At 39.9% G+C, this 22,244-nt stretch overlaps 2 protein-coding genes across 2 annotated transcripts; both read left to right on the forward strand.

Moving 5' to 3' along the window:
• The first annotated feature begins 1,968 nt into the window (after window positions 1–1,968).
• LOC102722022 (ubiquitin-conjugating enzyme E2 22) lies at window positions 1,969–5,763 on the forward strand. Its single transcript, XM_006656264.3, has 7 exons — window positions 1,969–2,297; window positions 3,984–4,061; window positions 4,179–4,323; window positions 4,516–4,593; window positions 4,702–4,814; window positions 4,932–5,035; window positions 5,214–5,763. The coding sequence occupies exons 2-7, from the start codon at window positions 4,059–4,061 to the stop codon at window positions 5,527–5,529; spliced, it is 759 nt and encodes a 252-aa protein (XP_006656327.1). The 5' UTR covers window positions 1,969–2,297; window positions 3,984–4,058; the 3' UTR covers window positions 5,530–5,763.
• A 4,502-nt stretch (window positions 5,764–10,265) lies between these two features.
• LOC102699972 (protein STRUBBELIG-RECEPTOR FAMILY 3-like) lies at window positions 10,266–16,662 on the forward strand. Its single transcript, XM_006657155.3, has 17 exons — window positions 10,266–10,609; window positions 11,532–11,661; window positions 11,737–11,805; window positions 11,955–12,020; window positions 12,101–12,172; window positions 12,258–12,329; window positions 12,417–12,488; window positions 12,564–12,629; window positions 13,244–13,309; window positions 13,461–13,933; window positions 14,015–14,068; window positions 14,158–14,483; window positions 14,591–14,859; window positions 14,955–15,093; window positions 15,618–15,757; window positions 15,859–16,015; window positions 16,176–16,662. The coding sequence occupies exons 1-17, from the start codon at window positions 10,483–10,485 to the stop codon at window positions 16,260–16,262; spliced, it is 2,385 nt and encodes a 794-aa protein (XP_006657218.3). The 5' UTR covers window positions 10,266–10,482; the 3' UTR covers window positions 16,263–16,662.
• The last annotated feature ends 5,582 nt before the right edge of the window (window positions 16,663–22,244 follow it).

The raw sequence follows: 22,244 nt of genomic DNA on the forward strand, positions 1-22,244 counted from the left end.
ATTAAAACTTTCGCTAAAAAGTATAAGCAAAAGCGGAAAGATACGGTAATCCCAGCCATACGGAGTGAGGTACTAGTATAGTAGAGTACGCACTTCCAACATCAGATAATTACCACAGCAGGCAGGAGTACTAGCCCAACTGGATCATTTTGTTTACAACATTGATCGTAAGTTATGCGGATTTCTTTACAATAGTTGGCTTTTACTTGGACAACATTTTTAAATACTTACCTACTTAAAATATACTACATCCGTCTTAAAATAGATGATTATTTTGATCAAAATTTTATCCTAAAACAAAGGACTATTTTAGGGCTTAGAACTAAAGAAACCAAAATAAATAAGGGAATGTATAATTATTGTACATCCTTCCATCACCAAAATCATAAATAGATAGGGACATGAATACCATTTTATTTGAGTATTAATTTATCTAAAATTAGCTAACATAGTCACTTATTTTAGATTTATTTTGGGATGGGGAAGTAAATGGAGAAACATAAGACATACAATCAGAACATCATTGGATGGAAAGACATCATCCAGAAAGTAACCTATCACCAACCCTTTTGTTAGCTTAGCCTATATTCTAATCCAATTATGAATTTTGGATTATCACGAATATGCTTTTCAAACTCTTAAACAACATGTTCTGTTAAAAATATTATATATAAATAGTATAAAAAGCCTGATAATCCATCAATTTTAAGATCTTAACTATCTCAAACACCTTTTTCAAATCACACGATAGAGGGTAGCACTGGAAATTTCACATGAACTTCACAAACGTCATCACATCACATCGCAGATCTGCAGCCATACTCTTAAGAGCATCCAACAGCTCATCTAAATTTGGTCATCCATATCTTCATTTAGTTTCATCCTTCATATCTCTTTCTACTCCACTAGATCATTCATATATGACATTCTCTATATCTCTTTACAGGATAGAGAGAGAACATCTAAATATGAATGTTCTCTCTCCTAATATGGATGACCTCTAAAAATAGATGATATGATAGCCGTTCTGTTAGAGCTTAATTTCTAGTCTTCATCCTCTATTTTCAGGATAGAGTATGGGATAGATGAGCTGTTGGAGATGCTCTAAGAGCATGGCCCATAGATGCCTTAGAACTTGTAATCAAAATTATGTTTATAAGATTTTCTAATTATATTTTAAGACGTGAATGGATTACTTCCACCAAAGATATCTAAAAACTAAATCACAATAATAAAAAGTAGGATCACCCTAAACAAAAAATAAACCAAAAATAGTCCCCCCATGGAGGAATCATGTAGTCGCTCTCCCACTCGACGTGCTCTCCGTCTCACCCACATTTCTATTGGGAGCCGGTACGTGTTTCCACTAGGATGGAAACGGGAAAGAACACTCTGCTGTTTAAAAATCTAATTAGAAAAATAGTTGGAGCCAGTTTTTCACCATCAAATCCAAAATATTGGTGACGCTCTACTCTAGGGGTAAGTATAACATTGTGGACGGTTGTTGTCTATTTAACACATACAGACAGCTAAATAGACAGCTTGTATAATGACTTATCTATATGCAAAACATTTAATTTATTTTTTGACACATAAATCAAGATAATCAATAGTAGTAACGAATAGACGAGACGCAACGTACAACAGTGCTAACGGTGTACATGCCCTAATAACACAGTGATTAGCAAGCCTAGACTAATTTTTACCGTTGGTGTGCAACACGGCGGCCGCCGGCGACGCTTCGCCGGGACGCCCAAACCAACGCCCCCCCCCCCCCCCCCGCCCCTGCCCCAACGGCTATACACCACCGGGCGCGTCGGCGGGACGGGCATCCGCTCCCCTCCACCCGCGGGGCCCACCCGCAGCGTCAACGGTCGGATCTCACCGTCGGGCCAGGCCAGGCCGGCGCCACCACCCGCATGGATCTCGTTTTTATTTCCCCCTCCCCGTAGGTTCTCGCGTCGCTCTCAAATCGCTCCTCCTCCGCTCCTCCCCCTCCCCTCCTGCTGCTTCTCCCCCAAATCGAAGAGCCGCTCCTCCTCGCCGCTAGGGTTTCCTTCCCACGCCGCGTCCTGCCTCGGCTCTACTCTGCATCATTCTGCCGCCGCCCCGTCTCAATTGGCTTCGCCCCTGCTGTCCCCGACCCGAGGGAGAGTGGCAGCGCCCCCACCCCCACCCGTTTTCTCGATCGTCGTCGGGGCCTGCCGGATCGATCGATTGGTTGGATCACCGGAGGGCGGCGAGAGTCGGGGCGGGCGGGCTCGTCGTCGTGCGGGTTCCCTTGGTCCTCGGCGTAGGTAAGGCGTCTGTTTATTATGTTGATTGAGACGGGATCTTGTTCGTGCTGCTTGTTTTTTGTTTTAATCTGTGCTAGTAGTGGCAGTGTGTAGGTTTGGTAGTGTGTAGGTGAGCGTGATCGATCGGTCGATCTGTTAATCTGGAAGTACATTGCTCCCGGTGTCATCTCTGAGAAGGGATATCTTACTGTATTCTAAGAGGTCTATTTGCTGATTAGGTTTCAAGTTCACTACCTCTTGTATTTAGAGAGAGGCACTCATGTGTCGTTCCTGTAGATTTTCATTGGTGGCACTGTGATCACAGTACCCACTTAATTCACACAGGATGCAAGGTGCACAGCACTGGCTCCTGAATGTACTGATCCTGACTGAATATGCGGGAGTTGTATGTGTATGGTTGGCGGGAGTGTGCGATAGCGCTCACAAAACTAAGTGGGAGAATAAAAATTAATTGATGCTTTTAGTAGGAGTTACTATTTCATGCCCTATATGATCAATGTAGTATTGAATAAGCCCGCGCAGATGGCTCGTTATCATATTTGCAGTATTATGGTGGCATGAGATAATGGACATAACCTGCAAACCGCCAATTCTAGTCTGTGGCCTTAAGGCATTGTTTCAGTTTTATTAGTTTCCCGCAGTTCAGATATTGCTAATATGTTTCTAAGTACAGCATTGTCTTCTAGTAGGATAAAATTACTAGTGTAGCATTTACATGTACTTGGTGTGAGTGCACATGAAACTTGTGTGCATGAGGGGACATTGGGAGGGGGAAATGTGTTACAGTAGTAGTTGATGCTCTATTTGTATGGTGTGGGGGGAGTCCACAGTTGTGCACGCAAAACTGTGTTGAGTGGAGGGAGTGAGACAATAAAAGTTAATTGATGTTTTTAGTAGGAGTTACTATCTTATAATCTTGATTGGTCAAGTTAGTAATAGATAAGCGTGCGGAGATGGCTCATTTCCAGATTTGCAACATTGCAAACAGTCAATTATTGTCTGCGATCTTAAGTCATTGTTTTGGTATTATTAGTTTCCCGATGGTGCAGATATTGCTATATAGAAGTACTTCATGTTTGCAAATGTTTCTAAATGCAGCATTGTTTTCTAGTAGGAATAAATTACTAATTCAGTATTTACATTTGCATTTACTTGGTGTGAGTGTGCACATTAACTTGCGTGCATGAGGGGCATTGGGAGAGGAAAAGGATGTTATTTTAGTAGGAATTGATGTTTAATAATCATTATGGTAGAGAACAGATGGTAACTTGAGTATATGGAAATGGCTCCTTTTAGGTTAAGAATTCTCCAACAACATTACATATGAAATGTAATGTAACACTTTATCGGTTTCTTTATGTTACTCAATCCAGTCACTTATGAATGCATTGTTGTATGCATCATTCGTAGCAATATTATCCAGCATCATTAAGTTATCCTTAGCACGTATAGCAGTTGTTCAAATGTAGCATATTGGAGATGATAGTCACTTGGTGCATGCACATTCCTGCAGCTTGTTTTGTAAGCCATGCGCTGATTTTTAATTACCTGGAATAGTCTTTAGTTGGCCCTCTATACATCAATTAAAAAATATTGAGGCTCAGCTACTACTAATTTGTTTGTTTTTGAACATTTGATACCAACCGAATCATACACAATCCTTAACTATTATTTATTTTCTTGTAGGCTTGTTTTGGTGATCAATCACACTGAATTCCAAGTGAAGTTGCCAAAGTTAGCGTATCTGCTGTTATTGCTTCCATGGTGAGCAGTCAGAAGTATTTAATATCTTTTGTAAACTCATTCATCTTCAGGAGAACGCTACTGCAAAGTAGCTGTTCAATCTTTCAAGGTTCTAACTGCATGTTTGTGTTACTAAAGGCAACCAACGAGAACCTCCCACCAAACGTCATCAGGCAATTGGCTAAGGAACTGAAGAATCTTGATGAGTCACCTCCAGAAGGGATTAAAGTCATTGTTAACGATGATGACTTTACCACCATTTTTGCTGATATTGAAGGCCCTGGTAATATTTTAGCAAGATACTTTGGTTTTGTGTAAATGTACATGCCTATATTAGCTACACTGATCATGCACTTGTACTTGCACTAGCACATTGTTCTGCTATTTGCAATGCATTTAGCAGAACCTGGATTTTTTTCCTGTTGTACTATTTCTTCCACTGTGTTCTGAAAATCTCAATCTCAACTTGGTGCAGCTGGAACTCCATATGAGAACGGAGTATTTCGCATGAAGCTGTTGTTATCTCGCTACTTCCCTCAGTCACCTCCAAAAGGTAGTTCTCCCTCAAAACATTCAGTATTGTTCTTACTTTGTTTAGTCCATTTTTCTCTGAAGTGAAGCCCTTAGTTGAAAGTCTTTGACCTTCCCCCTTGATTTGCAGGATTCTTCTTGACGAAAATTTTCCATCCGAACATAGCAACTAGTGGTGAGATATGTGTAAACACACTGAAGAAGGATTGGAATCCTAGTCTCGGATTAAGACATGTTCTGCTGGTAAGCTAGTTCGGCAAAATCATTTTTTGGTAGTATTGTACGGTTACTTCATAAGCTGTGGCTGGTCTATGATTCAGCACAACGGCGTGGAATATGACTCTTTTTTGCACATGACAGGTAGTGAGATGCCTTCTTATAGAGCCATTCCCCGAATCTGCCCTTAATGAGCAAGCTGGGAAATTACTGCTTGAGAACTATGAGGAGTATGCACGGCATGCAAGGTTAACTTTTATACCTCCAAACATTGATTAGAGCTTTACTGGTCAAAAAATGTGGTATTATGATTGTGTGCACATCTTTTGGCTACCATCATTTAGCAAATCATATTGCTTCACTTACTGAAGTGACATGTGGATCTGTAATTAGTAGCTGATTATTTCATGTTGCTCCATATCCCAGGCTATACACTGGCATCCATGCACTTAAACCCAAGAATAAGACCAAGAGTGGAACTATTTCTGAATCAACCACAGCTCTTAATGTGGATCAGTCTAACATTGCTGTTAGCAAGAACACGCCATTGGGGCCAGCAGCATTAGCTACCTCCACTGCAAATAAAGCACTTGGCACTAATTTGCAGGATCAGAATGCTGCTCCTTCTGATCCTGCGTTGGGAGCTTCAGCAGTACCCAAGAAGGATGGGCTACATGCTGTGAAAGTTCCAGTTGAGAAGAAGAAGATTGATGCGAGGAAGAAGAGCTTGAAGAGACTATAAGCAAAACAGCCTTGGAAGAACCGAAGCTGTTAGTTGTAGCTAAAAACTAGATTTCTTGATAAGTTCCATGTTCAACAGATGCATAGTGAAAAATTGATAATAACGTGGGGCATCTGATGCAATATGAAATGGTGTTTGGAGAAAGATGCATCTGTTGGGGTTAAACAGATAAAATGGTGTACCATACTGTCTGTGCAATGACAATTGTTGGAAGAATACCTGTCTTTCCTGTCGCTGATTCGCCTCCCATTAGCTCATTTTGTTAGTTCTAATGTCTATGTAGTTTATTTCATGTCTCCAGGGGTAGTTAGTTCAGTGGTGCTGAAGCTTTCTTTCGCAAGAAGTTGACTGATAAAATGAACTGAACCAATGGACTGTTGACACTACCCGTATCATAAGATTCGTACCATTTGGTGCAGTGTGACCAACAAGCTGCTAAAAGTCCTGACATGAGTCCATATCATGATGATTATTCAGCTACCAAATCTTCCTTATCATGATGATTATTCATCTACCAGTTCTCCTTCTGGAAGTAGAGCTGGCCGGGCCGGGTTTATATTGGAAGCCATCATGAAGTTTTCTGGTAAGGTTCTTCTGCTAACTCTCCTTTTTAACTGCAATTCTTGGGCCACCTCGATTCTTCAGCTACCACATACTTAAGGACATTTGCAGTTAAGAACCAGCGTTACATTACTTTACATATCCATCTCAGCTGGACATCTACCAACACGCCTTTGTGCAAGCACTATGTCATGTCTGCTAGTTTCTTTTGCAAGATTTGATTCGTGTTAAAATCTTCTTTCCAAAGCACATCTTCCACTTCCCAAGGGGAGTGTGTGGAGTCATCTCCTGTGAGCGACTGAGTTGCAAAGCAACTAGCCAGAGCCCATCATGATCGACCACCCAAAGTTCTCGTGACCCAAAGATGATTCAGGAACTTTCACAGGCAGTTGCTCTGCACTGGTTGTACGCTAGGCTTTTACGCCCTTCTTTTTTGCCTTTTTCGCTTTTGATTTTGTTATCCAATTGGTTGCTTTGACCCAGAGAGTTAAATTCTGGATCAAATGGTGAAATGGGACCCAAAGAAGACGAAAAAGGGGGGGAAAGCGGAGATGCCAAATGACATTTGCAGTTCAGAACCAGGGGCGTTTTCTATCGTCGGTGACGTCTTTTGCTTTTTTTCCTCATCTCAGATCGCTAACCTTCTTAGTTAGATGCACGCAATCATCACGGCTTCGTCTGCAAGTGATCCATCGTCACTTGAATAAAGTCGAGGTTATTTCTGAGCCTCCAACTTGGTGATTAAATTTTGGGTCATCCAAAATGTTCATGTAAGATACTGGTATTAGACGAGTCCAAAGTCCACAAGATTATAATTATGTATCGACGAAAAGAGAAGCTGCAATGTCACTCGTGTAGAGAGCAGAAGTAATCCGATCGTGTAGAGCTGCTACGAGACTTGTTTTATCTGACGAGTCAGGTGACATTTTTTTATTTGATCTGGCGAGGCGTTAGGGTTTGGTAAACTTCGTTTTAATTAGAGCTTAAAGAATGGCCAGTTGGTGATTTTTTTAAGACTAAACATCAGTACATGTTCGTGGGCTATACGTTACTGGCTACCACTCTATCACACGGGCGAGCTGAAAATGAATAGACCGTTATTTGTGAAAACAACAATTTTGTTGTAGACCAAATGTTTTTGTGGACAATTAAGCAGTTTAAAGAATTTCCAGTTGCAAGATGCAGAGTAAAAAAAAAAAAAGTTTTTGGACGTCCTATTTCACTAGTTTGATAGTCGAAACAACAGTCGGCAAATCGGGCAACATCAGGGAGTGGATGCTTCAGAGTTAATATTTAAGTTTACAAATTTAATTAGTGTGTGCTGCAAGTTAGTTTTTCCTATCTCTGGCACTAATCAAATGATGAAACCTGTCACTCGCGATCTCCTTCGACGAATGTCTGCTTCACAGTTGCATGTGACAACTACTGCGTGCTGTTCTTATTAATCCTGCATCTTATACTTAAGCACTCAATCACAGTATTGTCATCATTATTATTTTGGTTGGTTGATTTGATTAGTCAACCCTAGAAGGGGATAAGGATTGATTGCCTATGGAGACATGGGCTTGCTGATTTGTCATCGGCTTATCGCCTACATGCTTCATTTAGATCCTGTTTGTTTCCAGCGAGTTTTTTTAAGTCTATGCTGAACACTAATTAGAAGTATTAAATATAGACTATTAATAAAATCCATCTTATACTCTGGACTATTTCGCGAGACAAATCTATTGAGTCTAATTAGTCAATAATTAACGAATGTGATGCTACAGTAAACATTTGCTAATTAGGTTTAAAAAATTTGTTTAATGAAATAGCCTTTATTTATGCAATTGGTTTTATTATCAGTCTATATTTAATATTTCTAATTAACGTCCAAACATCCGATGTGACAAGAAAAAAAAAGTCGCTAGATCCAAACAATCCCTAGTCTAGCACTTGCCATTAAATACTAGACCTCCCATTAATAATAACACTTGGAAGTTGGAACATCCCTCGGCAATAGATTTCCATTCAAACATAAGCTAATTGTAAACTGCATTCTCCATCTCAAAATATACCACCCATTGATCATTGTAGTAGGTAAGAGAAACACTATCAATTCCAGTAAAACTCAATTACACATGCATACATGTTAAGTCAAGGTGTACTTATGATCAACTTGGTCAAAAATAACCATTTTCCAGTTGAATTTACCTATAAAAAAGGCACATCGTTGTCCAAGTATATCACCTACTACAGTGTAGGGAAAGCGGCCCTGAGCGTGTTTGCACTGCTTCTTGGTGTCAACTTTTGTACTGTCGAGGAAACGTCCGGCATTAATTAAAAACATTGTTATGGTATTACGGTGTCAAAAAATCTTTACTTGTGGCTTGACTCACTCACACTGTCACACATGCTTGGATGACCCTGAATTTTGTTTTTGAGCTAGACGACTTGGAGTGTTACAACTTGCAAGTCATTAAGAAAAAACACAAGGTTGGAGAAAATTCCACGCTAATGTGTTTCGTGTGGTAATAACCTGTTTTATATTACGAGATGTTTTGGTTCTATATATATTTATTCATGTATCTATAAGTACGGCTATTTCTAAGTTGTTAACCATAAACTGAATATACAAAAAGATTCTCTTTTAGTTCCTCTAGTAATCAACCATTAAATTTTGAATTGGTTAGACTTTTTTAAAGTATCTGATTGGCTCTACAGTCATTGGAATGGTTGAAATCTATATTAGTGTAGAAATATTTATAGTATGGTATATAAAATTTAAATCCTAAAAATATATTTTAGAATAGAGATAGTATACACATATTTATTAGTATCTACGTAAATGTAAAAATAACTAGAAAACCTTAGGCCTGTTTAGTTCCTAAAATATTTTCTCAAAAATATCACATCGAATTTTTGGATACTTAGATAGAGCATTAAATATACATAAACATTAAAAATAACTACATAGTTATAGGGAAATGAGATGAATCTTTTGAGCCTAATTGGTACATGATTAGTTATAAGTGCTACAGTAACGTACATGAGCTAATGACGGATTAATTAGGCTCAAAAGATTTATCTCGTAGTTTTTTGGTGAAATCTATAATTTATTTTGTAATTAAATTACGTTTAATACTTAAATGTGTATCTGTATATCTGATATGATATTTTTTAAAAAAATAATTGCAAACAACGAGGCCTTATAACGTGATACCGAAGAACAGTGTTTACACGAAGAAGCGGCCAAGATCCCAGGCAAGAACAGGGAATACCAACACACGGCGCACCACAGAGATGGGCCCCTTCCCTGGCCAGACAAGATCCTCCTCAGCACATGCGGCCTCCCGGTCCACGCGGCACAGTGGGCGCCGTGGACCAGCAGCGCCACGGCGTCGGTCGTCGGGTCGTGCACCCGTGCCACGTCATCCGCGGGCCCCCACCTGCCTACGCGAGCCGATCAGCCGACGCGCGCGGGCGGGCGGCCGCGATGATGAGCTCCCTCCCTCATGTCACACCAGTAACAGTTAAAAACCTCGAAAATACTCCTTCGTTTTAAAATAGAACGTTAATTCAAATCTTTTTGAGTTGCTGGAGGGTAAGTTCCTACTCTTAAATATTAAATTGCTTATTTTTTCTTTCAATTATATCATTGGCTTACGTGTTGTTACAAATTAAAATGACAGAAATCATAAGAATCAGTTTAGTAATATTTATATTGTGACACATATAAAATCTAAAATTTAAAAACAGTAATATTTTATAACAAAGTATCATGATATCTCCTTGTTCATAATCATTTAAGAAATGCACATAAATATTCGAGGGATTTAATTATTTGACACTCTGATTCACTGTTATTGACTCAGATGATCCAATATATTTTACCTAAACAATTGAACGAAGAAAATATTAAATCATCAAATTTATTAAAATATTCGTATTTCGATTTTAGAGCAGTTACCAAACGGGAATTAAAAAGAGATGGGCCGCCTCCAGCGCAGAGCGTACCCCTCTCTCTCCATTTTCACCCATTTCTTTTGGCTGCTGCCGCCATCGGGAGGCGCGGGCGCCCACCTTTTTTACGCCGTCGTTGCGTGCCCGGGGTCGCCTTGCGCTGCCTTGCCAGCCAGGCTCATCTCATCTCCTCGCCTCGCCTCCTCGCTTCCGTCCACTTCTCCACCACCTCCTCCTCCTCTTCGCTGACTCGCGCGCTCGCTCTGCTGCTGCTGCCGCCGCCGCCGCCCGCGAGCGAGCGTACTGCGCATTTGCGTGGGTGTGGGGGGGAGCGGCGTCTCCTCGTCGTCGGGCGGGCGGTTTCGATCTGATCGGGGGCGGCCACGTGCGTGCGTGCGTGGGGTACGTTGGGAGCGGAGCTGCACGTCGGATGGTGTGATCGGGAGGGCGATGCGGGGAGGCGCGGCGCGTGGAGGAGGGGGCGGGGGCGGGGGCTTGGTGGTGGTGCTCGTCGTCGTCGCCGTCGCCGTCGCCGCATTTCCGGGGCTCGCGCGCGCGGACACCGTCGCCGCGGATGGTAAGTTCGTGCTTCGACTTCGGCTTTCGGTTTCATGGTTTGTTTCAGTTGTTGTCGGCCGAATTCCTCGCTGTTCGTGGGGTTCGTGCGGTGATGTGCGTGCGTGGGCGGCGGGTGGGTGGGTGGCTTCGGTTTCGGTTTCGTCGAGGTGACTTGGGAGGAGCAGGGATGGATTTCGTTGTGCTGCGCTGCTGCTGCTTGGAGGCCGTGGTTCGTGTTGTTTTTGCTGGCTTTTTGGCCACTGGAATCAACGGTGCTTGGTGAGACTGTGTCGGTGGTTGCGCGGCCGTTGTGGGATTGGAGAAACGAGGATCATCCAGTTATGTGGATTGGCCCGGTTCGACTCCATCCTCATGGGATTGTTTAGTTTTTGTCTTCAATCCAGTTCAACAAAATGTCACACGCGTAAGCCAACGAAGGCGATTGTGGCATGTATAATTCGGACTAATTGATGTTTCACTTGCTTGACAAAAGCAATCGATCTGTCCCTCTCGACAGGGATAACGAAAGCAACTTTTGAGGCCCGTGATAATGTGGTCTCATGTGCTTCATGTCTTATCATCCTCGATAGAAATGGGAGACAGAGATGGATTGTTCGCATTCTGGATTGGTGGAAACGGGATAACATGCAGGGGAAAACGTTTGTGTTGGCTATTCAAGTAATAGCAGAATGGACACCTTTAATTGCGATAGTGATGGACAACTGAACATAATGAGAAGTTGAGGGGGGTAGGATACGATCATAGGAGGGGTTGTGGGTTTATGTTCTGATTCTTTTCACGATGTGCACGTGTTGTTCCTATAATTGTTCTATCCGGTTCATGTGTCCTGCAATATAGGTGATTTTGTGGCCCTCGTAGGCAGGCGCCGACTTTTTCTCTTTGTAACAATGGCTTCTATATGTTCCTCTTAACATGTGTAGTCTCTGCTATAAATGGACTGTACATCTCACTGGGATCACCAAAACTTCCTGGATGGTCGGGAAATGGTGGAGACCCCTGCAGCGAGCTTTGGCAGGGTGTTGTATGCACCGGCTCAAGTATAACCTCAGTGTAGGTTCTTCATTATGTTTTCTTTTATCTCTTGGAATCCTTTGTTTTGCTCCCGTATTAACTCAACACTTCTAGAACAATGAATGCTGCAAACTTGGGTGGTCAGCTCGGAGGCTTAGGGAACTTCACCTCAATCATCACCATGTAAGGGTGTTGAAATTGTAAAGTTTTTCCATTACCATCATAATTTCTGTCAAAACTAGAAGATTCTATGATTTCTTGTGTGGTTGAATTTCCTCTCTCTTGTTGTCCATGTTAAATGTCTCATTGAATGATTTATATGTTTGATGTAGAAATCTTAGTAACAATAAAATTGGTGGAACTATACCAGAAGACCTACCGGTTACGTTGCAGCATCTGTACGTATCATTGATCTCGTCTGCAGTTTTTTGGTCTTTGGTATTATTCAATTGATCCTGTGATCTTTGCACTTGTACAGTTTCCTTTCAGCTAATCAGCTCACTGGAAGCATTCCAAGTTCATTGGCAAAACTTAAAAGTTTGGCAGACATGTACATTCTCGCTCTCCAACATAAAGTTTATATACATGCTAGTTTGTATTGTAGAGGTTATATATTATTTCTCCTGTGTTCCTAGGTCACTCAATGACAACCAACTAAATGGGGTACTGCCAGATGCTTTTGTTTCACTTGTTGGACTTGTAAATTTGTAAGATGCAGTTTCTGTATGTCTTTATGTTTGGTTGTTGTCTTATTGTCTTAATTTGCTGATGGTTGCATCTAAGCTTTCATGCAGGGATATTTCTTCTAACAACTTGACTGGTGTGTTACCACCATCAATGAAAAATCTCTCATCTTTGACTACATTGTAAGTGTACACCAATTCTTATCTCAGTTTCCATTTCCTATGTCCCAATTTAATTCTTCATCTGTTTTCTCATAGGCACATGCAAAACAATCGACTGTCTGGGACTCTTAATGTCTTGCAGGATCTCCCTCTTAAAGACTTGTATTTCCTTACTTTCTTCTCCTTGATCACCATGCTAATTCAGTTTCTCTAGTATGTTATGATCTAAAAATTTGAAGGCATGCTAATTTGAGATTCTTTAATTTGGCTGCTCTGTGTTTTTTTCCCTTAAGCCTATGGTATCTTTAAAAAAGTGCATGTGACTGTAGTATTGTAATAACTTTTAATCTATACAATATAAAGTAATCATTTTGTGTTTAAGTTTGTTAATTGTTATGGAATCTTTATTCTTTAAAGAGAACGTATGGCATGCAAATCTACAATGTTGCAATCTATACACTGCAATTTCCATCACTGATTTCATACTGCATATAAGTTCATCGTTTATATTTAGAATAAAACTGAAATAACTAAAATGATGCATAGAAGGAATCAGGGGAGAGTAGGTGGACACTGTCTTTACAAAAACCATTAGCTGACCGTTTCAACTGAAAAACCAATACTTCATTTTTTTTACTATTATTATGATAATGAGCACTCCCTAGCAATGCCTCTTCTATACACTTGAAAAATTTTGTTCAAACAACTGTGTTACTACAGAGTACAGATCATTGAATGGTTGCACTTATATTCTGTAACATCTTTAATCTGATCAGGAATATAGAGAATAATTTGTTTTCTGGACCAGTGCCTCCGAAGTTACAGAGCATACCAAACTTCAAGTGAGATTTTTTTTTTCTTTTATTCAGTTTCCTTTTGATGCCAGCGAGTTGAATTATAGCCATTATCTTGTTTCCTTGAAGTTACAAACTACAAAACTAATCAGAACAATTTTGTATGGCTTGTTAAGTGACTAACATTATACGAGTGCAGAAAGGATGGGAATCCATTTAATACCAGTATAGCCCCTTCTGCATCACCGCCATCAACACCTGGAGGACCAGCACCAACTCCAACACCAACGAGACCAGCACCAAGTCCAACACCAACAGGACCTCCAACACCATCGCCTACCAGTCCAAATCTAGCACCATCACCGTCACCTCCATCCCCTTCAGCCCCTCCACCGTCCGCAAACTCCTCTGATGGGCCAACTACCCGAGACAGCATTTCATCATCTAAGAAACAGAATTCATCAACCCTCAAAATTGTTGGATTTGTTTTTCTTGGAGTAGTGCTGTTCATAGTTATAGTCCTGCTGGTAATATTTTGTTTGTCCAAGTACCAAGAGAGACGGTCAAGATATGATTATAATTATAACAGAAGTCAGTTGGCAAGGGTGCATCATACGGTTGACCCCAGAATCAACCCGTCTACGGTGCAACCAAGGGATAATGCTAAAAAAGGTAAACTTATGTTTTTGAATTCCCAGTAGGATAGAGAGTTCTGATTATTTTTTGCATTCATATAAGATGTTTATTCGACAGGTTCAGGTGAGACCCGTGATATGAGGGGGAGTGAGCAAAGTTTGGCACAAGCAGGTACGACGTCCTTGGGGGAACACATAATATAGCTTTAAGTTTTAACATACAGTTCAATTTTTTTAAAAGTTTTGTGCAACTGTTTGCAGGCATCCCTAAGAAGTCTCCTGAGAACCAAGGAGAGCATCTAATTAATTTGGAGCGCGTAGATTTACCATATCATTCCACAGTTGCTTCACCACCCCCTCCGCCCCCTCCACCTCTAGTTTTGCCATTTCCTGTTGAAAAAGTTACTGTAAATCCAGTTCCTCTAGAAAAGAGATACACCAGTCCACCAAGGACAAGCAACCGAGCTTCTGCCACACCATTCACTGTTGCGTCTCTTCAGCAATACACAAGCAGTTTCAGAGAGGAAAATTTGATAAGAAAGAGTAGATTAGGAAAGGTATACCTAGCAGAGTTTCCTAACGGAAAGGTATGTTCTAACTGCTAAGTACTAAGTATTACTCATCTTAATGGTGCAACGCATTATATCTGATCTGCAATTAAAATATTAAGCATGATTCCTGCTATTCTGTGTAGTTTTTGGAAGTTATGAAGATTGACAATACTAATGGAAGAATATCAGTAGATGACTTTCTAGAACTGGTTCAACTTGTGTCGGATATCAAGCATCCTAACATTCATGAGTTAGTTGGATATTGTGCTGAATTTGGGCAGCGGTTACTCGTGTATAATCACTTCAGTACAAAAACACTAGATGATGCACTTCATGATACAGAGGGCGATGATAGTACACTCTCATGGAATGCTCGCCTCCAGGTTGCTCTTGGTTCAGGAAAAGCCTTAGAGTGAGTGAAATTATGGTTCCATGCTTTACCCTTTACATAATCCATATGCGATTTTCATTTTTACATGTGTGTCCTTCATAATTTCTTTCCTGCAGATATCTCCATGAAAGCTTCCAACCCCCAATTGTGCATCAGAATTTTGAACCTGCTAATGTTCTCCTTGATAATAAATTTTCAGTGCGTGTCACTGAATGTGGACTAGAAAAATTGATGGCATCAAGTCCTGTCAGTCAGGTAGATATTATATGTGTGATAAACTATTGCATGTTTATTTTGCTGAAGTTGCTATAGCTGAAGCAGTAATTTAGAACCTGTAAAGAGTGATTTACATGTCAAATATTGAGGGAAAAAAATGGGGGTTTGAATAGTTTTCATTGACACGAGATTAGGAAATGACTAAAATTGGGAGTTAGAAGAAAATATACTTTGTACAAGAGATTAGGAAATGACTAAAATACCCTTAGGCACACACATTCCTTAAGAATACAAATCATGAGGAGGTACCAAGAGGTCCTTAGGTTTGGCTAAGCTTATCAGAAATTCTGTAAATAAAAAGTTACTACAAAATTCTGCTCGACCCATTGGTTGGGAAGAATTAAATTTTGGTCTTGTGCTGCTAGTTGATGCCATGCTTTGTTATTTATTCACAAACAAGTAGATTTAGCTAATTTAATTTGGCCAGGCAGTGAATAAATCATCTTGTTATGTTGATGGTAGTGATAGCTGGTGCACTTACAGCTTTTATGTTTTTGTTCTAGTTGTCTGATCGGATGCATGCACTGTTAAATTATGAACCACCCGAGTCCCGGGAATCTGGGACAGTTACAGAACAAGGTGATGTTTACAGTTTTGGAGTAGTGATGCTAGAAATTCTTACTGGGCGTAAACCATACGATAGGTAAGAAACTTTTAAATCTCATGCTCTCATGTCTGATCAAAATTTTAGTGCAGAACAAGAACTATTTGATTGACATGCATGTTTTATGCAAAAAATTTCAGGTCGCTCCCACGTGCTGAGCAACATCTTGTTAGATGGGCCAATTCTCAGCTTCATGACATAGAATCACTGTCCAAGATGGTGGACCCTTCTATACAAGGGCAATGTTCTGAGAAAGCATTGTCACGATTTGCTGACATAATCAGCCGCTGTATCCAGGTAATTGATGTGTACTTTCTTCATTCGTACTGGTCCTACTGGAACTGCATTTGCAAGCATACTATTACACTAGCACATGTCCTATTGTTTACATTCTTTGCGCAATGCGTTTTGAATATTAAGTTAATGTGTCTAATCTGAAATTTTCCTGATTGAGTAGGAAAACCCACAATTCAGGCCGCCAATGTCTGAAGTTGTCCAAGACTTAACTAGAATTGTAAATGCCACTGGTGAGGAATCGGAGTAAACCACAAATCAAAGGACATACAGAATCACGTGAACCAAGTTGCCTGTAGATAACTGGGAGGAAATTCTTTCGACACATTCTGGGGAAAATACTGGCAAAGAAACTATTTTTCCTAGAGCAGTATACACTAACACCATAACGCGTGTCAACTTGGAGCCACATTTACACAGGAAAGGATAATGGAGGTACAGCCAACATGTACTTAGTGTTGCAAACCTGAAATTGATGTATTCTTTTCGAGACATGGTACCATACCCGCTTCATGTAACCAAAATTCATGATTTGGTTAAATTTTGTGCCTTAATTTGGCTATCATCATTCTCTGCTCGTCTTCATATTGTGTTTACCATCTGTAGACCTGGGAAAAGAATTGCTCGGTCGTCCATTTCTGTAAAGATCTGTTTTGTTTCTTGCATGGAAGCCAGTGATGTTTCACGTTTACGTTGGATTCTTGAATCTGGATATGCATACGCTGAGAAAATTATCTGCCAGTGCCAGGTCCCGTGATGAACGAACAGGCTGGTGACGTACGATTGGATAAACCTGAGCAAGTGAGCAATGGGCCAGGGAGCCAGGCCGGGCTGGGAAAATCCGAAAAGCAAGCTGTAGCAGCAACTATCGGTCCATGCCTCATTTGGCATGGGTACCAGCTCATCAGATTTATTTGGTTTATAATGATATGGATTGGGCTAAGCCATGTTGGACTAAGCCCTGTTTAAAATCAGGCCGGGTTATTTAGAAGGTACTATGCAAGTGCCATGTTGGACTAAACCCTGTTTTCTTCTGAGCAGCACAGTGTTGTGGGTAGGGCTTGTTTACTTTGTTGCTATTTTAATCATCCTAAATTTTGGCATTACCAAAATGCTAAAATTTGTTAAAGCTTCCAGAACTTTATACTCTAAAAACTTCTACCAAATTTTGGTAATGCCCCAAACCAAACACCACCCAACCTTACTTTATCTTTTCAAAATTTGGCATTACTAGTTAGATTTCTTCCGGCAATAAGGGAACAGGCCATTATTTATCATTCCTCATTCTCATCACATTGGTTCTTCAATTCAATAAAAACATGTATGCTCAATTTCTTATAGGTATTGTTTTTATTAGGAGGCTTTATACTACATAGGTTAACGGATCGGATAATATCCGATTTGATCCGATCCGAATCCGTTTAAATTAAGGATGTGGTAGATGTTTGCAACTATCCGGCGGATATGGAGTCGGATTTGGATAATGAGTTGCGAATTCGGATACGGATGTGGTATCGTTAATATCTGGTGGATGCAGATTATTTGATTTTCTTACCGGATAATCCGATAGTTATTTTGGTGGATAATCCGAGTATTTTAGCCCATAAAGCACTGCATCAAAAGCCCATCAATAACCCAAGTATTTTTCATCAAATATTGAATGACAATGTATTAATTGCATGTACATATCACATCCGGTCATAATAATCTGTTTTCGAATCAACTCTGCACTGACTCCGCATCATTTCTGACATCCGCAATAATCCGTATCCGTATCAGTTTAAAAATTATGGTTTAGGATATGGTATGACCACTATCTGTTCGAATTTGCTCCGTTAACACCCCTAATACTATATAGTAATTTTAAACGTACTTGATCCCTATATACTCCAACAGCAGTCGAATTCTTCATAATGATTTTTTGTCTTCCGAGTTTCATGTGTGAAGGCCTAAGTTGAAGATTGTACTTTGAGTCGTCAGGTAATCAATCGTTTGATAGAAGCGTGGCGAAGGCGGACCATCCCGGATCACTGCCCCACACCACACCGTCTCACCAACTCGCCATAGGTGTGATGTGTATTTTTATCAAAAAAATGAGAAAATCTTTTATCTTTATACAAGAAAGAACATATCATATATATGTTTGTGTTCTTTTGACAATAAAAGATCATCTATTTTTATAGTTATTATTGGTATAAATGATACTATATAATTAAAAAAGTACGTTCCCGTGGCGGTGTTCTTTTACCTATATTATTACCTATACGATCAACTGCATGCTAAGCTCACAATAGAATCAAAAAAATCGAAACTGAAGGACACAAATAAAATAAACAAATGATTTTTTTCCTACGAAAAACTCTCTTGGAATACTCTGATTTCGTACGGGACTGACATGTTCAACCTGAAAACTGAACCAGCCTGTAACTTCATAGCCACGAGAGCTAGCTGCAAACTGCTTCAGGACAGTGACAAGCCCCCTTCTCCCCGGCCACAAGAACGGCCAGATGCATGGTGATCACACGAGGCTGGGAGCTGTGACGTTGGGTTTCTAGATCTGCAACAGTTGATCCGATCATGCCCTGCCATGCCATGTGGTTGGCCTGGTGTAGATTGCCAAAAAAAATTTACAAAAACATCACATCAATTTTTTAATGTATATTTGAAGTATTAAACGTAGTCTAATTACAAAATAAATTTTAGATTTCGACTGTAAACCACGAGAAGAATCTTTTGAGTCTAATTAATCCGTCATTAGCATATATTGGTTACTGTAACACTTATGGCTAATCACATCCTAATTAGGCTTAAAAGATTCGTCTCATAATTTTCTTCATAATTATATAATTAGTTTTAATGTTCATGTATATTTAATGCTTTATTTAGGTGTCTAAAGATTCGATAGGATGTTTTTAAGAAAAAATTTTGGAAACTAAACGTAAACATAACCATAGTATCTTCTGTTTTTTATGAGGTTGGGTGGATGCTGCATCCACCCAACTAAGCATGGGACCGATGCATGTTTTCCTTCACTGTTTTTAATTAATTATACGTTTTGTTTTTTGGTTTGCAATGTTCTCAGGTCCGAATATAATGTCCGATCCTGTGGCCCTCGTTGTCTGATAGGGAAGGAAAACATTGCTTGGCGTTGTTTGGACTAAGATGTGTTGAGCAATGGACCATTCGTTGGTATTAACCGGTTAACGTTTCTGTGGTTGCTGCTCATTTTGCTTCGAGATTATTTGAGTAGGTTGTTTGTGCTTGTATGTGCTCCACCTATCCATGTTAATGTGTTAACAGGCTCGATAGAAGCTTCAGAAATCAGGGCCATGAACATAGAAGTCATAGAATTGACACGGGGTGATTGTTTGGTTTTTACGGCGAAAAGGTCAAACGATATATTTATAAAAACAATAATTTATAAATATTTTTTTATACGCGTTCTTAGCTATAAAAATAAAAACTGAAAATAAACTATAATAAAAAGATTTTAAAATTAACTCTAAAATTAAGATTAAAATTCAAAGGGCCTTTTGCAAATTTACCACTGTATTTTTCTAAATTGCAAGTATGTCACTCAAATAACAGTTATAGTGATATTTTTGTAATTTTCTAGTGGTAATTTTACAATGACGTTTAAACCAGTGTTAAATTTGCAATTGTCCCGAATTTAAATTTTAGCCTAGAAATTTCTATCTCCTGCCTCTGCGTTCTTTTGTTCTTGGCCGAGGGCATCGCTATTAGGCTGACACGATAACAGCACAATCATATGGAATTTAATAGTATTGCTTTGTGTTCGCTTCTTAATTAACCAAACATCCTCAACATGATTTTTTAATTATGCTTACACTTATAAGTTAAAATTAAAATTTTTAACAGTAAATTTGAAGTTGGTTTTGAGTTTTTTTTAATTTTTAGTCTTTCCTTCTAAATCACTAAGAAGTAAAAACACTTTAGAAAAGTTTTATACTTTTATTTATGAGATTTACTCTAGTCCAACAAAAATTATCTCGAGGTACCAAATCGTCTTTCACCGTTAGATCTAGCTGAGTAGGATATAGATGGTTAGATTCAACGATCAGGAATAATTTGGTATCCCGAGATACTTCTAGTTGGACCGAAGCGAATCTCTTTATTTATATTTTTTTATTTACTCTATGACTGATAAGCCGTGGAAGAATTCGGTAACTCATTTTGGGCAGAGAAAACAAGCCGCTCGCTGATGTAGATGCAGCCGCGCCCACTCGCGCGTACGTACGTGTCGTGGACGGCAGCGCGCGCCTCTACTCCACCACGTGCCTGTTGCCTGGCCACCGTCGTCCGTCGCAGTCAGCTCAGCTCGCTCCCCTTTTCCTCTCCGTCCGCGCACCGCATGCGGTAGGTAGGTAGCTTCGAGAAGCGAAGCGAAGCGGAGCAGCTCCTCACCTGGCGGTGGTGGTGTCCAGGGAGGAAGGGGAGGGGATGGATGGGTGACATGACGCGATCGACCGATGCCGTGTCGTCCACCGTCTCACGACACGGCGGTGTCCACCACCACCACTACCCCGCGGTGTCGCGCGAGAATCTCTTCGCGGCTCGCGGCGTCGCCAACTCGGCCCCCCGCACCCACGCGGCTCGCGGCGCGCGTACGTGGCCTCCGCGCTTTCGCCTCGTTTTGTTCGATATACGCGCGGCCGTAACCAACACCGGCCAACCACACTGTCCTCTCGTCGCTACCATGATCATCAGGCGCGCGCGCACGTTAGACCACATTCGGCATCCTCTTCTTCGTGTGACTTACTCCTACGTTTTCATATATTCTTATCTAAATTTATATATATATATATGTTAATAAATCTAGATATATATAAATTATATATATATATCAATTGATACATTTAAACAAAACTTAAAAATCTTACCATATAAAATAGATGTAATATATTCGTTATATGGTTTGTTTTCAAACGATTAAATGGTGCGATTTGAAAATATTTTAAAGCTGCTATATAAAATTATATTAAACTATTTTTTAGTTGTTAGGCTAATAAATGATTATTTATATGCTAATTTTGTGCTATGTTTCTGGACCGGTTCCAAACCTCAACAGAGAACGCATACTAAGATAAAACATTACTTGATTTTTTATAACAATTTTGTTTTTTAAGATGATAGTGATAACTAATTTATGGTATAAATAATTGAATTAACTAATGCAAAATTGAAAACACATTTTTAGAAATATGAGATAATTAATATATATATATATAGGGTTAAAAAAACACCAATTAACCGTTTAAAAAAATACATGCACGTAAGCAGAGAAACAATTGACCGTAGAAAACGCAGGTATTTTCGTCTGGTACGGCGTGTCGTCGCCTCTCTCTCTCTCTCTTCCGCACGATCACGAATCCAAAGTGGTGGCCTGGTCCTGGTGGGCTCGGATATTTTCTCCTCTCCGTTGGTGAATGGTGGGTTGCTTTACCTCGACGTAACCACCGGATAGTTACACCCGACTTTGTTTTGTTTTGTACCATTCATTCATAGTGTGGTCATCAACCAATACGGACGGCGTACGTTCTCATGTATAGTCATACTACACGACTACACCTCCATTTTTTCTACGATGGTTGTCGCATTAAAAATCTATGATCCCATCGATCGACCAGTGGTGCCGTAAACAAATTAACCAGTTGCGCTAGATTCGATCGATCGATAAATCTAACACCTCCATCGTCAGCAGCAATGGACATTTATTTATTCTTCCGACCAGCGACTTGCATGCACCGAGAGCGTATCGATGCGAGGATTTTGATTCAGCACTGGCCTTACGGATGGCGATCATTTGGCTTTGCCAAACGAAAATATTTATAAACAAAAATAATTTATAAATAAAACTGATATATACATCTTTTTAGCGATATTAAAAAATAAAGTACGATAAAACCTCCTAAAATCAACTCTAAATTAAAAGTTAATAATTCAAATTTTAGCTTATTATTAAAAGTGAAAAGATAAGATTGATAATGGGATTTCCATTAAAAACTATACGAACGGAAGTGTAACATATGTAAGTCTCATATACAAATAAAAATACTTATATGTTAGTTCAGTTGCAATTACAGTATAATCTCATTATAGTGTAGTTACATCCGTGCGGTTTTAAGCGGAAAAATCACTAGCTACGTAGAAAAACCATCTGATCCCAAACCCAACACCTTTCGTCGCCGTGCGTACGTCTAGAATCGTCGAA

This window comes from Oryza brachyantha, chromosome 6 (assembly GCF_000231095.2).
Source record: "Oryza brachyantha chromosome 6, ObraRS2, whole genome shotgun sequence".
NCBI lineage: Eukaryota > Viridiplantae > Streptophyta > Magnoliopsida > Poales > Poaceae > Oryza > Oryza brachyantha.